The following is a 23458-nucleotide window of genomic DNA, read 5'->3' as shown; positions in this document are numbered from 1 at the left end:
ACATACAAAAACACAAATACAATTTTTTGGAAAGAGATAAAAGTGGAGGTGCTGCTCACAGCAACCAACCAGAAATTAGCTGTCACAACGTTCTAGGTTAGAAAAGAACAGCTAGCATTTAACTACCTTTGTGGGCAACACCTCTAGTTTTCTTTACACCATTTTTTATGAAACAGCTTAACTGGTGTTACAAATATTTTTGGTATATGACCTTTTCTTAGCAAGGGGGCTTCAATCATTTCAATGTACACAGTCCTCCACTGACTCTCTGAAAAAAAAGCACATATCAATCTTACCTTGTGGTGCGGTTTCAATAATGCCATTGGTTATCCCTTCAGGAATAAATCTCCATTGGAAAACAGAGTGGTCAGCTCCACCTGTGCTGAGAATCCACTGGAAGTCATGTGACCAGCGAACATTGGTGACGTGGGCAGAATGGCCTACATATTTGCGAAATTTAGCTCCTAAAAGAATGGGTAAAGAATAATGAAAGGGAAGTTATTTTTTTTAAATGAAGTTGGGTTATAGAGTCAAGGGGCTTTTCACTTTGCAAGGACATTTCTCTTATCTTAGTGAACATGGTGAAAATTCACTTTGCAAAGAATACACAATCGCGAGCAAGGAAAATAAAAAAAAAACTGCATTTTTGTTTGCACAAGATTGGATGATGGAAGTCAGCAGAGCTTTACCTCATTTACTAAATTCCCTAGCAAAGTGAACAACCTATTTGCCTTTAGTACATCAACCTCAGAAAGTGGCAGCTTCCAGCTAAGGATGACAAGCGATATAGTGTAATCTTGGGTGCAATTGTAACTGTCTCATTTGAAAGTCCATGCGGACAAAACATAAGCATATGTGAGCAGCTTAAACAGCAGCTTCAATGAACAAGTAAAAACAATCACTGAATTTGCTGTTTAGGAAATGTTGCAAACACTAAATTCACTAGACTTTTCACTGAGCATTAGGGGCGGCAACCTCTGATCACATACATATGACCCAAGGCACACTTTGTCACTAAAGCCTGAATTTCTATAACTTAGAAGGTCAGCCACAGCCTAATCTCTGCTATACATCATCTCCCTATCCTAAAAAAGCATCACTGAGGCACCATCACTGGACAATAAGCCTCTGGAAGGGGATTTAGCTCCAGATGGGAGTAAGTAGTTCCCAAGCTGAAGAAACTGATGCCCTTAGCGACATGTCTGGAATCAGATGGTATTTCTGGTTATTGGTTTCTGGTTGGTTTCTGGCTCCACGTGATGCCTGCAAGTTTAAAAAGTTTACAAAGGCTGACAGGTTCACTTTATCATGAATTTTAGGACACAGCATTAGTCTATTACTTACAGACCCAGAAGACCACTGCTCTTATTTTATTCATAGCTCAGCCTTTCAAAAAAAATCAATTCACGGTATCCTAGAAAGGCACGTTTTTCTTTTTCGCTCATAATATAAATATTTAAAACATGTGTTCTAAGATAGGATCCAGAAATCTTTACCCATGTGAGCTGGATTATCATGTCTGAAGATTTGTTGGGAAGCATTACTTACGACTATGGAGTGTGAGACCACAGTGTAGGTATACACCAACTGCACTACATAATAAATAAAATAGTATGCTCTGCATGAACACCATCTATTATGCATTAGCCATTTACTGGAGGACGATGGAGCCCACTCTGGTAGAATTTGTTTAATGCACATAAGCGCTCAGGTTGTCTCTTGATCTAAAATAATTACTTTATTCCTCTCAGATAAGTCACTTGAAATTTTACAGTAGTTTCTACAAAAAAATAAATAGATAAGTGTTACAAGACATGGACACTGGCCGAAAATTGCACTTTTGGCAAAATGTCGAAAGTGCCATCTTTCTTCCAAAATTGGAGCGCATTCCTAGTTTTTCTCCTCCCCTCTGGGCGCTGCTCTGTGTCCCTTCTGACACAGCACAGCGTCCAATGGGGAGGAGAGAAAAGTTCAGGCGGCCGAGCAGGGCATGGAGAAGAGCGCTGTGAACTGCAATGTCACAGGACGCCGAACTCTCCTCCTGTGAGAGATCAGCATGGAGAGCAGTGTGGGGGTGGAGACAGCTGTCAGGTGTCACAGGAGGCCGAGGCGGCGGTGTGGGGGAGGAGTCAGCTGTCAAAATAGACCGCACTGCCCGCTCAGCCTCCTGTGACAGCGAGTCAGGATGGAGAGTGGGTACAAGCAGTGTTTAATGGGTCCCCAATTATGAATGAACAGGAAGTGCTCTACATTACTTCCTGTTCATTCATGATTGTGGATATAGTAAACATACTAACGCCACAAGTTATAAATGAACGGAATTCCAGTTCATTTATAAAAGAGGCTGCAGAAAAAGGGATTGAGGACTTTGTGTCCTCAATCTCGTTTTTATTTTTAAAAGAAAAATATAAGGGATCTGTTTAGACTCCCAATATTTCCCAATAAAAATATTTATTAAAAAATAAAGAAATACAAATAAAATATAAAAAGTTTAGAAAAAAATATAGAATTTTTTTTAAAAGGTTAGAAAAAAAATAATTTTCCGTTTCGGTTGAACAATTTTTTCATTTTCGGTTTAAAAATTTTATTTCGTTGCACCTCTACTATTTATATAATAAAATATGGATGCAGAGACTTAGCAGACATCAAGTCATAATACCTAAAACGATGTTTTTATTAACTTTTATCACAAGGTAAAATTCCTTAGTGTAAATTTGGGCAGCTTGTTCCTGGATGTTCCACAACATGTTGAGATATTAGTTTCAGAAAAATATCCTTAAAGAAAAACTCCACGTTCATAAAAATAAAATACATATACAGTATCATTACTACATAAGCTATTTTGTAATTTCATGTTATTAAAAATGACTTTTCCATTTCAATCTGTAAATTCTGTGATTTCGAAGACTGTCAAAAAATAAGTTAAAAGTCACAATGACTTTAACACAACACCAGCGTCTTCATTATCCAGTTTAGAATTTAGCAAATATCACAAAGTACACGAACAGTGTTTCTTTCGATTCATTAGGTATAGGAAAGGATACAAACCTTTTTTTAAACTTGGAAACCTAAATAATTTAACCAGTCCAAAGTCATCAGCTGTCACCAATGCTGAACTGTTGAAATTGGCATCCACTGAGTTGATATCAGTAAGGTCTGTATATTTTGGCCATATTCCACTGACCTCTGGTCCAACTACACAAGTCCAGGAGAACCAATGAATCCCTTTGATCTCATCTTTGTTTGTAAGATGCTTACCAGCTGCAATACAGAAATAAATGCTTTAATAATGTGTATAATTAATTCTTTAATCCCATCCAAGATTTAAAATGCAACTGTCATTAAAGCCAAGCTTCACTTTTTTGCCGTCTTTGTGGTCACTGAGAAGAACAAAGTCACAGACTACAATTAAAGATTTTTGTTTTAGTAGGGTGGAGAATGGTTAGAACTTCTGTTTTATTTTTTTGCGGTTTGTTATCACACTTCCTGCGCGGTCACTGTGCCAGGCAACATAAGAATTTCCCTGTACAATTGAGCCACAGAAGGCAATAGAAACAGTGGATCTAACCCTTTCCCATCTTACCTAAAATGAAGAAAATACTAACATTTTGTCTAAACTTGGGCTTTATTGAGTCAACAAATGCTGTGAAGGAGAAAGGTAGGGAAGGAAGTCAATGAATTTAACTCTTCCAGTGATGGAGGTGACAGGGAAGTCAGACTTATGGCCATGCCAAGAGATCTGTACCTGTGCATTTTGCAGCATGTGGTTCACTGCTCAGGGTTATGGCTTCACATGCATGTCTCCTGGATACTCTTGAACCTGTACCTTATGTTGCTTACTTTGACTTGTATTTCTGACTTCTGACGTCTATTGCCTGCTGTCTTGGTACCTCGACCTGGACTTTGCCCCTGTTCTCTGAATTGGCTGCTGCTTGGCATTTGCTGACCTCTGCTCATCTTGACTTCTATTCCGATCCCTGCTCCTGAATGTTCTTTTGTCCGATCTGCAAATCACCATTGTTCACAGATCAGGCCGGCTCTAAGCTAGCTTTGCAGCAGTGTCCAGATCATCTCTAGACCCTAAGCTGTTTCTGCACCTGCCCTCCCACACCCTGTCCCCAACTCCAGGGCTATTGAACAAGAGACACTGTATAAAAGAAGACCTCTCATCAATTTGGCCTCCACCAGATACTGTATATAACAAAATTATTTAGTGACTTTTGAAGGTTTCTAGGTTTAAGGCTGACTCTACATTATGTGCACCCCCATACTGTTTGATGGCTGTAATTGCAAGGACAGATTGTGGGAGATAGGTGTGACAGGCTTGTTCTAGGATATCACCATAAGTGACATCAAATTTGTCTACATCCTAACCACTACACAGCAGCCCTATGCAAAACAGATTGCATTTTTTATGGTGTGGCTTAGTCAATATGGGATGGCATGGAAGACAGCACCACCCTTGCAATATATCAAAATATTAAAATACGACTTACCTTCCTGCTACCTTCACTCACAAATTAAACTCCACGTCTGAGCAGATGTGATATGATGGATACATGTCTTCTGCACATGGATAGGTCAGCAATTTTGAGTTGTGTGAATTTGGCACTTCAATTTAAAAAAAATCATTGACTGCCCTGTCACATTAAACCACATACAGAGAACCTTGATATGAATTTTGTGTTGAGTCACGTTTCAGAATTTAAAGGCAACTAATAAGGTCCAAAATGGATTCCCCCCCAAAAAATACATTTTGCAATCAATTACAGGAGTTTAAAAATACAGCTTTAGTACTAACATGGCATTTTGTAGAACAATCTCTCTCCTGCTCCATCATTGGTTTGTAGATATTTGCTGTCCACAGACCAGTCAAGGTGAGTTATGAAACTGGAAGACTTGTTACACTCTCCGATTTTCTTGTATCTTTGCGCGACAGCATACACATCTACAAGCCCATCATTGGAACCCACAGCAAGATAGGAACCATCAGGGGAAAACTTCATCTCATGAATGACTTCTTTCCTGTCCTTAATGTGAACCACTTCTGTCATGTCTCTGAAACAAAACACATTACAATTACCAGGGAAGGTAAAGTATTATTGGTTTTGGTCAATGTTTATATATACACACACACACACTGTATATACACTGGGGGGAATTTATCAAAACTGGAGCAGACAGAATCTGGAGCAAACAAAGATAGAAGTCAAAAGCAATTGTGCAAAAAGCATAAGCATTTTATTGATTTGTCACATGCGTCATAAAGCCAACGTTTTGGGGCCACGCAGGGTCCCTTCATCAGGGCAATCAGAATCTGGAACAGTTGCCCATGGCAACCAGTCAGCATCTCTCTTCAGTTTGCTCAGGTAAGATTTGAAAATGAGACAGAGAAGGTGGCTGATTGCAGTGCAAATCTCCAGATTTTGTCTGCTCCAGTTTTGATAAATTCCCCTCACTGTATTTATTATTTGCGCAAAAATCTTTATTTTACAAACATTTATTACACAATCTTGCCATTGTAGGTTACAAAGCACGCTGGTCTTTAAAAAGAAAGCACACCACTGTCTGCATAGTTCTTGTTTCCCTCTGCAATCTAAATCAACTTGTCTGCTTGGAGAAAGAGAAGAGGAAAAATGGAAAAACAGTCACCAGAAAAGCTGTAGCTCCATCCTAGAGCTTAACAGCTGCCTACAAGTGTTAAATATGAAACATATATATGCAATAGTTCACATTCACAATACAAAAATAAATACAAAATACTGGTTTAGTCCAAAACATAAATAAGGAAAAGAAGTATACATGAAACACTATAATTTAGACTGAAGTGGTTCTACATCAAACATCTGACTGTGTGAAACCATTTGCAAAGTAACAACTGATTCATTAGGGAAAATCAGCATCATTCTATTAATCAAAAACAAAAAAAAGTTTTTTGAATTTCTTTAATAAAACAAAGTAATTAGTTTGTCCTACCTGACCCTGAGAACAGTGAATGAGCCATCTTTCATCCCCAGTGCTAGCTGAGATCCATCTGGACTGAAGGCTACACTTCGTACGGCTTCCTCCATGTTACAGCGGGCGATCAGTGCATGGTCTGCAAGGCTCCACAGTCTAAGGCAAGAGCAAGGTTTATGTGATTATATTGTCTGACAAAAAACATTTGACCACACAAAGCTTTTCTGAGTGGCAATAGACACAAGACTCCTATTATCTGAACCATGCTATCATCTGTAATCCTATAATAAAATCTATTCTATGCATTAAGATTCTTCATTATAATATTTGCAAAAAATAACAATTTAAAGGGTTTCTAAACCATCAGCTTTTTTTGCATATATCTACTGCTAGCAAGCAGTAGATATATGCAAAAAGTTAAACAGTGGTTTAAACTTACCTGTGTCTTCCCCGTGCGCTCCCGTCCGAAAATGTGAAAATTCTCGGGGGCCGCAAAGGATCTTGGGGCACGCGCGCATGCGCAGTTCACATTTTCGGCCGGGACGCGAGGAGGGACGCAAGGTAAGTCTATAGACGTGTGCACCCACATGCAGAGTGCCAGCAAGCACAGAGGAGTCAGAGCTGGATCGGACACCAGCTGCAGCGCTGGAGAGAAGGCTAAAAAACATCAGGAAAGAAGAAGAAGATCGGATTAAGAGACATAATTTAAGGTAAGTGCTTTCATTAACGTTGGGGTGAGGGAAAAAAAGTTGCCTTTAATGTCACTTTAAGTAAAATTAAAAGGGAAAATATAACAGTTTTTGGTCAGTTTAATTTTTGTCTTTTGGAAAGCTCATAAATTGATGTTTCATATAGTTTGATTACTTTTATATAATAAACATTTGCAAATAACCATGTAATACTGGTGAATCCATGACATGCAGTTTGCAAAGCAAGCTGAGCTTTCCAATAAGAAAGCCCAGCAGTGTCTTTATGCATGGAAGCACCCTGTATAACTGTCAGGGTCCATATTTACTAGGAGATAGGGAGGGGTCATTTCCCTTCACTAAGTCACGGTGCAACCTGTTTCATCTGAAATCCTCGCTTTCAGGTCTATTTCACAATACAGTTGTAGACTGAGCTCAGAAAAGCTGCTGCCACCTGCTGGCTGCAAGTGGTAAACAGAAAATACTTATATGTAATATTTCATATTTAAAGTAATAAAAATATGCAATCATTTTTACGATTTTATTAGGGGTGCACAGAAATTTTGGCTGCCAATATATTTTGGGGCAAAATGTCTATGTTTTTAAAATGTTATTTTATGTTTTTTCATTAACTGCATGCAATCTTTGTTTTACAAATAAAAATGCAATACATAGCAAGGGTTCCCAGACTGCACAGCATGCTTTGCAATACATAGCAAGGGTTCCAAGGAGCACAGCATGCTTTGCAGCTCCTTTTGTCTCATAGAAACCTCATAAGTCACTGCTATGGTGCTTATTTCAATTCTGTAAACAACAGGATGTGCCTGCTGGCTGGATATAAACTTTTTTTAATGTGGCCCCCCTCCTCCTTGCTGAAACGCTTAGACAAAAGTGATGTCATCCTTATGCCGGAGAGATCCCGGGGAATGTTGAGTAGCCCATATGTTGTGAGAAGATGATCCTGCACTTTGATGTAGCGTCTTCTTGTGAGATTCGGAGTACTCAGTATTCTCGGAGATCTCATCAGCAGGATGATCATGTCACCCCCTGTACTATTGTCAGGGGAGGCCAGGGGAATGGAGAGTATATTATCCAATGTTTTCCCATACAGGATTGTTTTCTATGTTTCATTTAGTGTTTCACCCGGAAGGGGGTCATATTTAAAAGGCGAACTTTGCATGAAGTGCAGGGTCCACACTACTTTGCAATATTTCTTTTTTTTTTAACAGGAAAAAGAAACAAACAGAAGGAAGACTCGGTCCGAGCACAAGGGAAAGGCAGTAAGGGGAAGAAGGTATGGGGGAAAGGGGGAGCAAGGGAAGGGGGGAAAAAAGCAGGGGGAAGGGCAAGGCCGAGATCAAGAAAAACATGGAAGCTGTTGTCAGGGAAACAGAAATGACCACCTATAGGTCAGCATCAAACATAAGACCAAACCAACCAGAAGGTTTTAAATATTAAGAGTTTCTATAGAGCACTAGTATTTGAGCCAAGAGGAGATATGTCTCCCATCCCCCCCACCTCCTTCAATGTGAGTGCCTGTACCTCCCCTAAGTCAGCCCACACACTATCCAAATCTCCTAGGACAGTTGCGGCTCATATAGGTCAACTTGTATACTGGCAGGACTCTGTTGACAGTTCACAGCCAAAGAGTGGCCGAATCTCCCATCTAGCATAGAAAGCTAGATAAAAAATAAAAAGTTTCTTAGCTTGGGTAGCACAATTAATGGTCTGCACCACTGATCGCCAGTCGGGCTGCAGCACAGAACATGACCAGAACACATGCATGAAGGAGCCCACCTCTGTTTTACATCTACAGCAATAAGCATCTAAAGTCAGGTAAATGGAGGCCAGGCACCTCCAAAAACCTATCCCTAAGCGATACCATAGGTGGGATATATTGTCACACAAACTCGTCCCAGTCATCCTCTGTCAGTGTATGAATGTCTTCCTGCCACTTCCTGAACAGTCAGGGCAGTGTGGGGGAAGTCCAAAATAAAGTGAGGAAAGGGGCTTATGGAACATGTCAGTGATCAAAAAACGTTCAATCACATTCAAATCCATAGATATTGGATTGGGACATTGGGTCTGAAGAACATGCTGGGGAAAAACATTGAATTTGGCAAGTTATACAAGTTATATCCGACATATGTTTTAAAGTCTTAATACCATACAAAATGCACCCAAAATGCACAGATTATTGTGGCAATTGCGATTTGCTGCATGCGTCCTGGATTCCAAAGCCTTGACCTTGGTTGGTAAGGTAAGTAAAGATGCTGTGTGATCCTTGACAGAGTCCTCCACACCACTAACTCTGCCCCCAACCGCCGCCACGCGATCCCTGAATTTGTCCAGGTCCTTCCACAAGAGTCCGATATCAGATAGGAGATGATGCATCTTGGATGTGAGGGTCAAGTGGCAGCCAGAGATGACATTCATAACCGCTGCAAACTGGTTATATCCAGAAAACTCCACTGCGTCATCCTCCATTTGCGTGGCCATATTGCCACGTGGCAGCCACTGTGCACCCGCAGACAAATCTTCGAACTCTCCTGTGCGGGGCACAGAGTGCTGATGTTTCCCCCGGGTCATGTCCCCAGGTCCCAGAAGGAAAACAAAAACAGAGATGGGCACAGTAATAGATACCTGCAGGTCTAACTGCAGACAAAATAAGTGGTGAGGCAGAGAAGGTCTGGGACTACACGTGCACCTCAGTCACCATCTTGGACATGAACCTGGAATGTTTCCTTTTTAACACGACCAAAACCAAAGAAGAAAAATATTTTTAATTTTTTAAGCATATAGTTTTTATTAAAAAAATTATTATTTTTAAATGTTATCTTCCCTGTCCTAAAAGAAATATGTGAACAATTTTTCCTGATGTCCTGAAAATGCTATTTGCTGGCCATCTCTGGCTTGTTGCACAATTGTTTTGGGTCAGTGACTCAGAAAATATTAAAGTCAGAGACAGGCAACTGACATTTTCAGAAGGAGGCAAGCAATGGCAGCCTGAGTAGTTCTCTCGTGCTGTTTGTCCTTTAACATTAACCTGTCACATGCTGATAAAGAGCTATCATCTGTAGTGGCTCTGCATCCGTACAGCAGGCTCCCTCCAGCGCCACTAGTCACCTTATCGTGTCTGCCCATTTCCCCTATACCCACAGTCACTTTCCTATCCCACAATATTGTGCTCTGTGCTTGAGCAGCCTACAGCCAGGCCCAAGCACTGCCACTCATATACAGCCAAATATAAATACCCTCTTTCACAAAACTACAGTGATCCATAGAGGAGGCAAGCAGGCACTCTAGAGGTTAAAAAAATGGCACCTGAAGGATGCAGCTGCAAGGTTGCTTTTAATCAGCATGTGTCCTTTAACACAATTATTATTTAAAGGTTGCTCACATACCTTACAGAGCGGTCATCACTACCAGTAACGGCTAAGGGTTTCTTGGGGTGTACAGCAAGGGCCCAGAGCTCCCCCTCACAGTGACCTTGCATTATCAGCATGGGCTTGTCCCGTTCTCTCACCATCACTTCAAAGATTTCACTATCCTGAGTCCCAGCTAGAATTCTATCTCCTTTCCAGCACACACTCCTGATGGACAAGCCTGAGGAAGAGAAATAAATAGGACAGGAAGCACAGTTAACAAATGACATACTGCTAACTAGCAATTCTTCACTGACAAGGACAAGTACATGTAACCTAGTTGTTATGTGCACACAGCTGCAAAACCACCATATTGAAGGGTAATTTGTACTTATGTTAATGATGTAACAATAATACAAAAAAAAGACCTTCTACAGTCACAGGAGCAGTTTCATGACTTACTTTATTGTTTTCCAGAACTTTTTAAAATAACAATGGTGCACAAATGTGAACTGATGTAGGTCTGTAGGAACATTCACTTACCCTCATTTATGTCACAGTGGGACTGTATCTTGCACCTGCCACAAAACACTAGAAAAGGGTCATAGGTCTAGTAAAAGAATGAAGACCATCCCAGACTTACCTGAATAAAAATAGGTAGAGCTAGATTGCAGGACAGCTTCCAGGGCCTATATAAACTGAACTTTACCTTGCCCAAAATGTTTCAAAGGAAGTAACAGTACTAAAGTGCAGGCACCCTGTAGTGTCTTAAAGTACCCTGTATTTGATTCGATCCCTGTGTCCCAGTGAAGCCCTCTTGGATTGTAGGTCCAGGCTGTGCATGGGCTCACAACCAAATCCCAAGTGAAAGTTACCCTGCTAAAGGTGCCCATACACTGCTCGATTCTCGTACGAGAATCGGGCGAAATCCCGCGATCGAGCAGTGTGAACGAAGACGTGTGACCGTTTCTACTGTACGGTCGCACGTCTTTTGTCGAACCAACATGCTCGAAAACCCGCCGAGAATCGTACGATTGTCGGCGGGTTTCTAGCCTGCTCGTCCGATAGCTGCGGAACGGGCCGGTGTGCGCACGCGCACACTGCCCGTTCTGCATTGCGGTCATCGGAAGCCCGCCCCTCAGCGGGGCGGGCTTTCGATGATCGCAAGTACGATCTGCCCGTCCAAGGTGGACAGATCGTACGAGCTTTCAATAAGCATACGACCATTGCAAGACAAAAGTCTTGCGATGGTCGTAAGGTGTATGGGCACCTTAACACTAAATGTGTAATTCCAGATCGGAGTGGGGTGGGATGGACACAGGCATTTGTGCAGTACTGCATTGTAATGTAAAAGCCTACATTAAAAGCAATGACCATGTACACAAGCTCATAATCTTAACTTGGGCAGAAGAAAGAGCCCCCGGAGCATTTCACATACTGTCATACGGTGCTATGGTTTCGGGTCCGCACAGGGATCCTTCATCAGAGCGACAGTGACACTGTCGGACCTGAAACGTTAGCACCGTATGACAGTATGTGACATTGGGTATTGAATAAACATATCAATACTTTAAAACCCTTCAAGTGTGTGCCGGTGAATTACTTTAATTTACTTTTCAGTGAAACCTGTAAATTAACCAGGAAAGTCAGGAAATCACCAGCACTCAGTAGTAAAGATAAAAGGGACATATTTATCTTTACTACTGAGTGCTGGTGATTTCCTGACTTTCCTGTGTTTGCACGGCGCCATCCGTGGTATCTCATCACTGCGAGCACCACTTTTTTCATATCTGGCCGGGACTGCTGTGAGGAGTGCAGAGGGTCTCTCCATCTACTTGCATCTGTTAATTAACCAGATCATTCCATATGAAAGAATTATGTATGGAAGAAGAAACTGGGATCGGTAGTGTGAATCTGCACTTATGCTGAATTCCAGATGACCAGCCCTGGCTCTCATTGTGAAAGTTCTAGCCTGTTTTGTGGAGACCTTTGTCTTCTCTGAACACAAATACCAGGAAAGTAATAATGACTCCACCCAGACACTCAATGTTTATATTGCATTTTATTCTTATTTTATGCTATGCACATTGATTCTTGTGCAACTTGGGATGTACAGTCATGGGCAAAAATATTGGCACCCCTGCATTTCTGTCAGATAATGCACCACTTCGTTTGTATAGGTATGACACAAAAAAAGTAGAGAAAAAAAAGCCAAATCTGACACATTACATGCAAAACTCCAAAAATGAACTGGACAGAATTATTGGCACCTTCTCCAAACTGCTGGAAATAATTGCATTCCAAGTTTGTGAGGCTCCGGTAATTTGTAAATAAACTCACCTGTATCAATTAACAGGTGCTGAAAATATAGAAATCACAACGGCAACCAGGGCAACTATAATGCTGACGCGGCCCGCAATGAGAAGGAGATTGACACTCCTGCTCCAGAACATATTGAACATTTTCTAAGCGTGTTCAGAATATAACACAGAAAGAAAAAATCTTTACAATTGTGCTTTGATTTTAAACTGGATTTTTATACTGGAATCCAATTTATTTCTATTATAGTCACACAGCTAGGGGTAGTTCATATGACTTGCTCTGGAAATTTCATTTCAACAAAAGAATATCGAATTTTCCCCACTGACTTGCTGCTTTACAGGTGCGCCAGCGAACACACGTTATGAATAATAGAAAGAGTGTTTTTTGCGGCATTTTCTAAGTGAAAGATATTCTGTCAATGATGATATCTGTAAGAAAACCTGAAAAATGGAACGTGTAACAAAGCTGGATTTTCTTTTTTTTCCCTCAAGCCTGACCGCACAAGTACGCTTTAATGTTTTAATGATGGAAGGCGTTTAAATAGATGCTAAACCGTCAGATACACAATTTGGTGGGTTATTTTTCACCAGCCACCTGCTCTACCACTTAACAGATGGGAACATGCAAGATAATTGCAAGACTGGGCTTGCAAATTGCAAACAGTAGGAGAGATTTGTTTCTTTAACCCTTTCAAAGCCATAGCTGAGGTTGCAGTAATGTCTGCTGCACAGCATTTACAGCAAGCAATTTATTAGGGACACCTGTACTGCTTCCTAATGCAGTTACCTAATCAGCCAATTAATTTGCAGTAACATAATGCATAAAATCATCTGATACAGGTCAGGAGCTTCAGTTAAAGGGTTTGTTCCCCCTTAAGGTGCCCATACACCTGCCGATTATCGTACGATAATCGTGGGAAATCATGTGATCGTACGATAATCGTCAGGTGTATGGAAGGCGCGCGACCGTTTCTACTGTACGGTTGCACGTCTTTTGTCTCCCTTTAAAACCTGCCGAGAATCGTACGATTGTCGGCGTGTTAGTGGCGTTCTCGGGAGACAAATGTCGAACGGGCCGGTGTGCGCAAGCGCATACTGCCCGCTCAGCATTGCAGTCATCGGAAGCCCTCCCCTCAGCGGGGCAGGCTTGCGATGATCGCAAGTACGATCTGCCTGTCCAAGATGGGCAGATCGTATGAGCTTGCGATGGTTGTAAAGTGTATGGCCAGCTTTAGGTTCTTTTCAGACGATGTCCGTTTTTCAGACAGGTCTGATCGGAAGCCCAATGTTATTCTATGGGCAGCTGAACTTAAAGTGAATATCCATTTACATCCAATAACCCAGGCTCCGTCAAGGTCCAGCAGGGAGATTTCCACATTGGCGGATCTGATTGTGATGGATTGGGGGTAATCTGAGTTAAACGGACGCATGTCTGCTTACATCCCACTACCCAGAGACCAACATAGGTCCAGTATAATCAGTTTTTAACTCCATTGTAAGAGTGAGGAAAAAACTGGAGAGACATGGAGTTCCATACTGCTGCGATCAGTAGGGGATAGTGTAAAAGGGACCTAAATGAATTTCTTTTAAATCCATATACATTAGAGCTTACATTGTAAGTTAAAATGCTGCCCTCCACTTTAAAAAAATGTTCTTACTTTTCTTACTGCTGCTACTATGACTTCCCCTCTCTGTCCTGCTTACACGGAAGGACGGATCGACCGTAGGATGTGCAGCACCCCACGAATCAGGACTCAGCTATGAGAACTCGACTTGCCTAACCACACATGCACAGTTTGCATTCTCTTGCAGCTGAGCTCAGCCTACTGCAAGTGGGAAAGAAATCAGGCTGCGCATGCGTGGTTAGCCTAGTGTCCATTTTTTAGGAGCTGGGGTCCCCATGCACAGAGAGGAAGCTTACTGATAGCAGCACTAAGAAAAGTAAGAAAAACGGAAGACAGTATTTTAACTTACAATGTAAACTGTAATGTAAATGCATTTTTTAAAAACACAATTAAAAGGTGAACTAACCCTTTTATGGTCACATCAAACACCAGAATAAGGAGATATGTGACCTCAGTGATTTGATCATGGCACGATTGGTTGAGTATTTCTGTAACTGCTGATCCCCTGGGAATTTCACGCACAACAGACTCTCTAGAGTTTACACACAATGGTGCAAGAACATATAGTGAGCATCAGTACTATGGGTGTAAAAGCCTTGTTGATGAGAGAGGTCAGAGGAGAATGGCCAGATCAGCCTGAGCCGACATTAGGGCTACAGCAATTCTTTACAACTGTGGTGAGCAGAAAAGCATGAAAGCGTGTAACTGAAAACAGCAGCAGGCCACATCGACTTCCACTGTTGTTAGCCAAAAACAGAAAGCTGAGGAAGCTGTAGGTACAGGCTCACAAAAACTGGACACATAAGGGGCCTATTTGTAGCCAATTTACAGAGCTATTCACCCTAAGAATCTTTCTGAACATTTGTTCTGTGTGAATAGATGCATAAACGAACCTTTTTTTTTGCATGTCGAATACTAAGTAATTTAATACTAAAATTGGTCTACCAGATGGCGCTGAGGAGCACAGGAAATTAGTATTTTTTTACCCTATGCTCCTTGGCTTCATCTAGTGGCCATAATGCAGTATTACAATACATACCCCTAAAAAAAATATATATCCAAGAATGTTCATTTTTGCATCTATTAACGCAGAAAGAGTCATAAGGTAAATGGCTCTGTGAATTATAAATGGACCCCTTAAAGACTGGAAAAATGTAGTCAGGTCTGATGAATCTTGAATGTTCTGCAGCTCGCAGATAGTAGGCCAGTCACCAAAACTGAATTGAATAGGGCACCTCCGGGATGTGGAAGAATGGCAGATTTTCAGCATAAATGTGTAGCTGACAAATCTGCAGAAACATGGTAGTACAATCATGTCAACATGGACCAGAATCTCATAGGAATGTCTATGGAATGTCGAATCCATGCCGTGAAGAATTGAGGCTGTTTGGAGAGTATATGGGGGCCCTCCCCAGTATTAGTATCATGTTCTTAATAAAGTACTCGGTGACAGTATATAAACCACAGCAAATGTCTGTGAAATTAAACCTAATGTGTGAAATAAATGACCAATATGGCAAAGGGTGGTTGAAACAAACCTGTGAGGAGAAATGCGGGCTTCCATTCAAAGCCTCTAGTCTAGTCAATGCTAGTTGCCTGTTATGCTGATCCACTGACTTTAATCATTTCATAGTCACCAAATGCAGAAGATGTATGTTGAAATGCATGTTCCCAATCAGGGATTTAAAGTACTGAAGCAAGAGGGTGAGTATGACAGCCAGGCAACTAGCATGTTCAGTTGTATTTACCATAATGGCAACCAATACCCCAAATCTGCATACTAATATCTGTTCTTCATTTAGTTTTCTCTTCAGCTCACCTTAGGACATTTGTGGCTAGGTTCAACAAGAGAAGTGAGGGTGTAAGTGGGTGCAGGAGATGCCAAGAGGCATCAGAAGGCTCTTTATAGGGTGCTAGATGGGAGCACAAGTCATAAATATTAGGGATGCACCGATACAGACAGTAGTATCAAGTTTGGTGCCGATGCCAAGTATTTGGGCGAGTACTCGTACTCACCCAAATGCTCCGATGCCTAGCCTGATACCCGAGCTTCCGGTATCAGGAAGCCGTTCAGCGAGTCATTACACGCTGTCAGTATTCCTGATTGGCCGGGAAGCCGGCTCTGTGCTCCCTCGTCACTTGACAAGGGAGCATTGAGACGGCTTCCTGGCCAATCAGGAAGCTGGGCAGCATGTGATGACTCGCCCCCTGATTGGTCGGGAAGCTGACCAAGCAGAAAGCCGACTTCATGCTCCCTCGTCACCTGGTGACGAGGGAGCATGGAGCCGACTTCCCAGCCAATCAGGAAGCCGGGTGCTGTGTAAGGACTTGTTGACCGGCTTCCTGATTGGCCAGCTTCTCGACCAGTCAGGAAGCCGCGCAACAAGTCATTACACGGTACCCAGCTTCCTGATTGGCCAGAAAGCCGGCTCCATGCTTCCTCGTCACCTGGCAACGAGGGAGCATGGAGACGGCTTCCCTGCTAATCTGGAAGCCGGGTGGTGAGACTTTACATGCTTCCAGGCTAATCAGGAAGCCAGGTGGCAAGTCATTACATGCCGCCTGACTTCCTTAATGGGATGGTGTCTGTATTTAGTATCGGCGAGTACCGGAAAAAAAATCTCTGTATCGGTGCATCCCTAATAAATATGACCTGCCTTCTTTCATCACTCTGCAAACCCTTCCATGGAAAATGCAATAGAAGTAATAAAAAAAACAAAAAACAGTAACCTTTTTACTGTATAATAAAGCCAACACCACAGTGAGATCCTGTATTAGTGGAATGAATTTGCGAACAGTATAGCTGCATGTTGCTGTGAATTGACCTCTTTCATAATAAAGGGGAAAAAAATCTACCTTTATAACCCTGCTCACTGTCTCGAAGATCAATTTTTGTAATTGGCTTGAAGTCATTATCCCACAGACGGATACATCCATCTCTTCCTCCAGTCGAAAAACCTTCTTCACAGGCGTACATGCTAAATATACCAGCCTTAAAGAAAAGAGAAAAGCGATCTAATGACGTGAATAGCAATTAATGCAGTTCCATGAAAAGAAAAGGAAGCACAGTGCGCAGTATATACAGTACTTGTCAGCAGCGACACACGCTATGACTTGGAAATAATACGAACTCAACACATGATACCAATTTTTTCTTCTGCCTTCTTATGAGCACTTAATTAGCATGAAACACACTACAGAGTATCAGTGAATATTTCAGAGCTGAGGTTTAATCTGCTTATATTTTGACTTCCTCTTTCCCCATCATGAACATGCTAATGACATTTCAAATAAAACCTTTCTGTTTTCATTACATACCCGATTTTATACCCAGTAAAGTCATCACTGAGTCTCTGTGCTTCTCTATGCAATGCAGGTATATCATGGCCGGAGGGGCGTGTGTAGTGCTGAACATCGCTTCCTGAAAACATCACAGCATCTTGTCTCAGTACCCATTTCATTTCAGCTCTGATGCAAGCATTGGTGTGGCTCTTGGGAGGAATTATGCAAATATCAAAATGCCTTGTTGTTAGTCTGGAAGAGTGGGGGTTCCTGGGCGGGTGGTATTTGTAAGCAGGTTCCCCTAAGTAATGGCCACATATGACACTGAGCCCATGATTGAAAGAAATGAAATCCAATGAATGAAAGGGACAGGCCAGGGACAGTCAGGCTGGGGAGGAAAGTTTAGATGATGCTGGATGTCCTCCAGCCAGGAAATGAGGAGGGCTCTATCTGACATGCTGCAGCTTCTAATGCACACTTTTCAGGTCACCATTTTTTAGTGATTTTTAGATATGCATAGTACATAGTAGGTAAGGCTGAATAAAGACAAGGGTCCATCTAGTTCAACCTATGTGTGTATGGGTGTGTATGATTTTGTGTCTGCATTTATATGGCTCTAACACTGCCCATATTTCTGTATATGAAGTGAGAAAAGAAACTAATTGAGAAGATTCTTGAATTTATCAATGTTATCAGCGGATAACACCGCCTATGGAAGAAAGTTCCACAATTTCAGAACTCTCACAGTAGAAACCCCTACGAATTTGAGGATTGAACCCCCTCTCTTCTAACCTCCTGTTGTGTCCTCGGGTTCTCAATACAGTTTTGGGATTAAACAGTTTGTTCCGAATATTGGGGTCCCCATTGATGATTTTGAAGACTGAAATAAGATCTCCTCGTAATCTCCTCTTTTCTAAGGTGAATACGTTTAGATTTTCAATGCGGTCTTCATAACTCAGGCCATCTATCCCTTTATTTAATGTTGTAGCCCTTCTCTGAACATTCTCCAGCTCCAGGACGTCCCTCCTGAGGGTCGGTGACTAGAACTGTACCACATACTCAAGATGGGGCCAAACCAATTATTTATGAAGTGGAAGTATTACTCTTTTATTCTTTGCTACAATTCCTCTTCTAATACACGCCAGTATCTTGTTAGCTTTGCTGGATGCTGCTTGGCATTGCTTACAATTGCCAAACCTGTGATCTATGAGGACACCCAGGTCTTTTTTCATGTCCGACTTCCCTAATGTAGCAGCCCCCCAAGTAGTAGTTTGCGCACATGTTGTTTACTCCCATGTGCATAACCTTATATTTTTCAATTAATTATCTAATTGCACCCCAGTTGAGACAGGCGGAACATGCGGGTTCCCGCCGCGATACAGCCCGTGCAATCGCTCACGATCGCAGTTCTAAAAACTGTGCCATGGGTGTCGCAAAAAAGTACTGAGACACCGCAGTATACCGCGAGCTACAGCGCGCGGTATACTGAGACGCGGCAGCTTACTTCAAAGTACCGCAGCGCTGAACACTGAAAAATGGCCTGGCCAGGTAGGGGATCTAAACACCTGGTCTTCAAGCAGTTAATGGTTAATAGTCAATATTTTTTGACAACAATTATTTTTACTACAATTACACATCCATTAAAGTGATACTAAACTCGGGAGTTAAATCTTAAAAATACGTTCAAGCACCTTAACAAAAATGTATCTTATTTGTGTACCACTCGGCTGTAGTTTCCCAGATCATCTCTGAATTCATGCTGACACTGTCCTTCCTCCTGGAGGGTGGCTACCTGTGTGTGTTGTAAAGCTCACTCCTGTGATGGACTACAATCTCACGTTTAGTTTACTGATTTCCATAACATGAGTGAAAATATTACAAAGTAAAAAAACATTTCACAAAGTACTTCTATTAGATACTTGTATAGATACTTACACTGTGAGCGCCTTGAATGGTACGAACTAAGGTGAGACCCTTCCACACATAGATGTCTCCGTTTAAAGCACCTGAGTAAGTGATGTCTTCTCTAGCACATGCTAAGCACAAGATCGTCTGTAAGTCCCCAGTTTTCCCAAATATCCCCCGTTTGGCTGTCAGTGCATTTCCACATAGTGTCCAGAACTGTAAGAAAGAACACAAATATGTGTCTTCACAATACATCCAGTTATGTGGGACAAGCCTTACATAGATTGATATAAGATGAAATAACCTACGGTAATATATGAGCCCTATAGGTGTTATATACACTGATCAGCCACATCATTGTGACCACTGGGAGGTGAAGTGAATAACATTGATTTTCTCATTACAATGGCACCTGGAAGTGGGTGGCATATATGAGGCAGCAATGGAAGATTTTGTCCTTGAAGTTAATGCGTTGGGAGCAGAAAAAATGGGCAAGCATAAGGATTTGAGTGACTTTGACCAGGGCCAAATTGTGATGGCTAGACAACTAGGTCAGATCAACTCTATAAATGCAGCTCTTGTGGGATGTTCCAAGTCTGCAGTGGTCAGGACCTACCAAAAGTGGTCCAAGGAAGGGAAAATAGTGACCGGTAACAGGGTCATGGTCGGCCAAGGATCATTGATGCACATGGGGAGCGAAAGCTGACCTGTGTAGTCTGATCCAATAGAAGAGCTACAGTAGCTCAAATTGCTGCTAAAGTTAATGCTGGTTCCCCTAGAAAGTTGTCTGAACACACAGTGCACTGCAGTTTGTTGCATATGGGGCTGTGTGTCGCTGCAGACCAGTCAGGGTGCCCATGTTGACCCGTGTCTATTGCCAAAAGCGCCTACAATGAGCTTGTGAGCATCAGAACTGAACCACAGGGCAATGGAAGAAGGTGGCCTGGTCTGATGAATCACATTTTCTTTTACATCATCTGGTTGGCCGGGTGCGTGTGTTGCTTACCCGGGGAAGAGATGGCATCAGGATACACTATGGGAAGAAAGCAAGCTGGCGGAGGCAGTGTGATGCTTTGGGCAATGTTCTGATGGGAAACCTTGGGTCCTGCTGTTCATGTGGATGTTACTTTGACATGTAGCACCTACCTAAACATTGTTGCTGACCAAGTACACCCTGTCAAAAGTATTTCCTGACAGCAGTGGTCTCTTTCAGAAGGCTAATGAACTCTGTCACACTGCAAAAATGGTTTAAGAATGGTTTGAGGAACACAACAACGAGTTCAATGTGTTGACTTGGCATCCAGATTCTCCAGATCTCAATCCAATCAACCATGTGTGGGATGTGCTGAAAAAACAAGTCTGATCCATGGAGGCCCTGCCTTGCAGTTTACAGGACTTAAAGGATCTGCTAATGACGGCTTGGTGCCAGATACCAAGCATATCCTCAGAGATCTAGTGGAGTCCATGCTTTGACAAGTCAGGGCTGTTTCGGCGGCAAAAGAGGGACCTTCTCAATATTAGGCGGGTGGTCATAACATTATGGCTGTTTGGTGTATAATGTAAGTATATATATATACTTTTTTTTTCTTGTCTAAGTTCCTTCCCTAACATGGCCATAGATAATAAAATCAAGATAAGTCCATTCCACAAAATGTACTTAGAAATGTGCAACAGCTGAACCTTAAAAATGAGATGTAAATAGTATGGTCCCGTATTTTACAAAGATATCCGTATAATTGGTTGACCTGAACAACTCGTCTTAATGTATTTTGTTAGCTTACCATTCCTCAAATTTTATAATGTGTGATGTTGTGTTTTTTATATATACTACAGAACATATTGTTTTGTTAAATCTTTAAATCTTTAAATATTAATTACAAACTAGCATAGAAAACACTAGAAAATAACCTTCCAAAAACTTACCTTTATGTGTTTTACTCCACAGCTGATCAACCTGTTGGGCTGATATGGATCCCAGGAAATATCAAATATCTGTCAATAAATAAAATAACCAAACAAATTGTATTATTTACATATATGTGTGTGTGGCCTGACACACATACTCACATTTTGTACACACATCAGACATTTTTAGCTGCCCTGGGTGAGTCTGGTTATCTTAAAGGAGGTATGTTATATCACATAAGTAAATTTGCTTTTAATTTAGTCATTACTATGCAGGCTGTAGTCTTTGCATGCTGATTGATTTTTGTAGGAACCACACTGGTAGAGACACCTTGATCACAGCATGACCATGCAAATATATTTGCAGCAGTATGCATCTGAGACTTCTCTTTTAATTAAAATGTTGGAAAGAGACTTTGCTAGGATTTTGTTTACAGGCTAGCTGGCTGGGAAATTATCAGGGTTATTCACAAAAGGGAGAAGAGTTTGGAGGAGGCAGGAGAAGTGAACAATCTAGGCCAAAATAGCTGAACTGGAAAGTGAGCTGAATTGGAGAATTTTTCCAAATCGGGCTAGTTTGTCCACTTCTCCTGCCTTCTCCAAACCCTTCACCCTTTTGTGAATAGCCCTGTTTGTCTTAAGTACATGATGTATTTGTTGGTAATGTGTTTAGATGAAGCACTGAGATCTTGAGGAATGCTGAATGAGGTTTTCCTTGCTTAGGAGAACATTAAGGGGTCAATTCACTAAGCTGCCGTAGGCAGCCGAGTGAATGACCGACCTAAAGCGAACTGAACGCTGTTCGGCTATTCACTTCTGGCTGGGACGGCTGATTTCAGCCGTATACCGGCTAAAATCAGCCGTACATCGGGTGGCTTCGGGTCGGCCGAACATGCACAGCATGTTTGGCCGACCCGAAGTGCAGAAGGAGTTTGACTCAGCCGATCCAACATCTGGATCAGCTAAGCTGAACCTCCGGCAGGCTACTCGCTGCTGTTCAGTCTATTCTTATAGATGCCGAACAGCAGTGAGTGAATAGCCGAATGCCGCTGAGCGGCATTCGGCTCGGCTGTTCTGCTCGGTCCCTCTGTGGGACCGAGCAGAACAGAAAAATAGTTAAAAAAGTAGAAAAAAATTAATAGAAAACGATTGTGCGGAGCTAGCAGTGACAGCTAGCTCCGCCCAACTGTTTTCTATTGGCCGGCGGTTCTGCTGCCGTCAAAAAAAAGAAGAAAAAAACATTTACGCCATAGGAATGCATTGCTAGATTCCTATTGGCTATTTCAATTTTCAATAGCCAATAGCAAACTAGAATTGTTCACGCCCTCTGCTGCTGTCAATCAGTAATTGTGAACCTGATCGAGACCTGCGGGTGCAATGCTAGTTTGCTATTGGCTATTAGAAATTGAAATAGCCAATAGAAATCTAGCAATGCATGTACTGGCTATAGTGAATAGCCCGTACAGCACCCCTTCGGTTCTACTGAACCGAAGGGGTCCTGGGGCCGAAGCTAGCTGAAGGATCGTCCGAAGCTACGGCTAGATCCTTCGGCTGCTTCCTGAATAGACCCCTAAATGTATGTATGTAGCATTTTAAAGGAAATATAGAAAAATAAAAACTTTATTCAGCATTCCTCAAGATCTCAGTGCTTCATCTAAACACATAACCAACGGGTTATGGGCCCAGGCACTAAACAGAACACTGCAAGTCAACAAGAGCCGCATCCAAGCTACTGAAAGATGGCAAGCTGTTCAGATATGAAGTTTGCAATTGCAAAGCTCAACAATACCAACTATCAACAGTATTGTCCCTCCAGTTTGCACCTACCCTACTCCTTATTAATGTATTTATCTGCCATTTCCACTATAACGCATGCACACACAGTGACAGATACAAATACACACACACAGGACTTACTAAAATGTATATGTCTTATATCTGTGTAATTATGTAGACACATACTAAAATAGTAGAATATACATGAGCCATTATTTTTTCAGCTTACCGGTTTGTAGAAGTGTTGGGGGCATTTTTTTGCTTTCTTATTTCTGCCAGTAACACACTTCCTGTCATAGGGTGACAACGCTCACTTACTTTACTGTATCTATGGAGGAGAAATGTTGTCACCCTAGGACAGGGAGTGTTTAGCACTACAGATTACCTCTTCCTCTGTCACTTCTATTGGGTGAGAAGTTTGGTAGTACGCAGCGATAGCTGAGAACAATGCTGAGAGAGGCAGAGAGCATGGAAGTTATCAGCCCACAAGGTTTCTGGCACGTTGAACATGTATTTTTTTGCATCTATCAAAACACTTTCAATGATATCTTTAACAGACCAAAAGGGAGCAAATACAGTGATTGCTGAGCCAATACCAGCCGTACACAATGCAGTACAGCATGTATATTCACAAA

The 23458-nt window shown here is 41.8% G+C and overlaps 1 protein-coding gene across 1 annotated transcript in view; it reads right to left on the bottom strand.

The window, feature by feature from the left end:
* The window catches only part of EML6 (echinoderm microtubule associated protein like 6), a 123597-nt gene that overhangs the window by 76542 nt on the left and 23597 nt on the right, over positions 1-23458 (bottom strand). Inside the window, exons 4-11 of the mRNA XM_018564317.1 lie at positions 21066-21134; positions 19173-19358; positions 16812-16947; positions 10049-10250; positions 5977-6114; positions 4802-5058; positions 3049-3261; positions 297-464 (exon numbers count right to left, since the gene is read on the bottom strand). Of these exons, the coding sequence (XP_018419819.1) occupies positions 297-464; positions 3049-3261; positions 4802-5058; positions 5977-6114; positions 10049-10250; positions 16812-16947; positions 19173-19358; positions 21066-21134 (1369 nt within the window). The remainder of the gene's footprint in view (positions 1-296; positions 465-3048; positions 3262-4801; positions 5059-5976; positions 6115-10048; positions 10251-16811; positions 16948-19172; positions 19359-21065; positions 21135-23458) is intronic.

This window comes from Nanorana parkeri, unplaced genomic scaffold (genome assembly GCF_000935625.1).
Source record: "Nanorana parkeri isolate BGI_ZX_2015 unplaced genomic scaffold, ASM93562v1 scaffold744, whole genome shotgun sequence".
NCBI classification, from domain to species: domain Eukaryota; kingdom Metazoa; phylum Chordata; class Amphibia; order Anura; family Dicroglossidae; genus Nanorana; species Nanorana parkeri.
The sequence above is the reverse complement of the archived record's forward strand: the minus strand, read 5'-3'. Positions and strand labels throughout refer to the sequence as shown.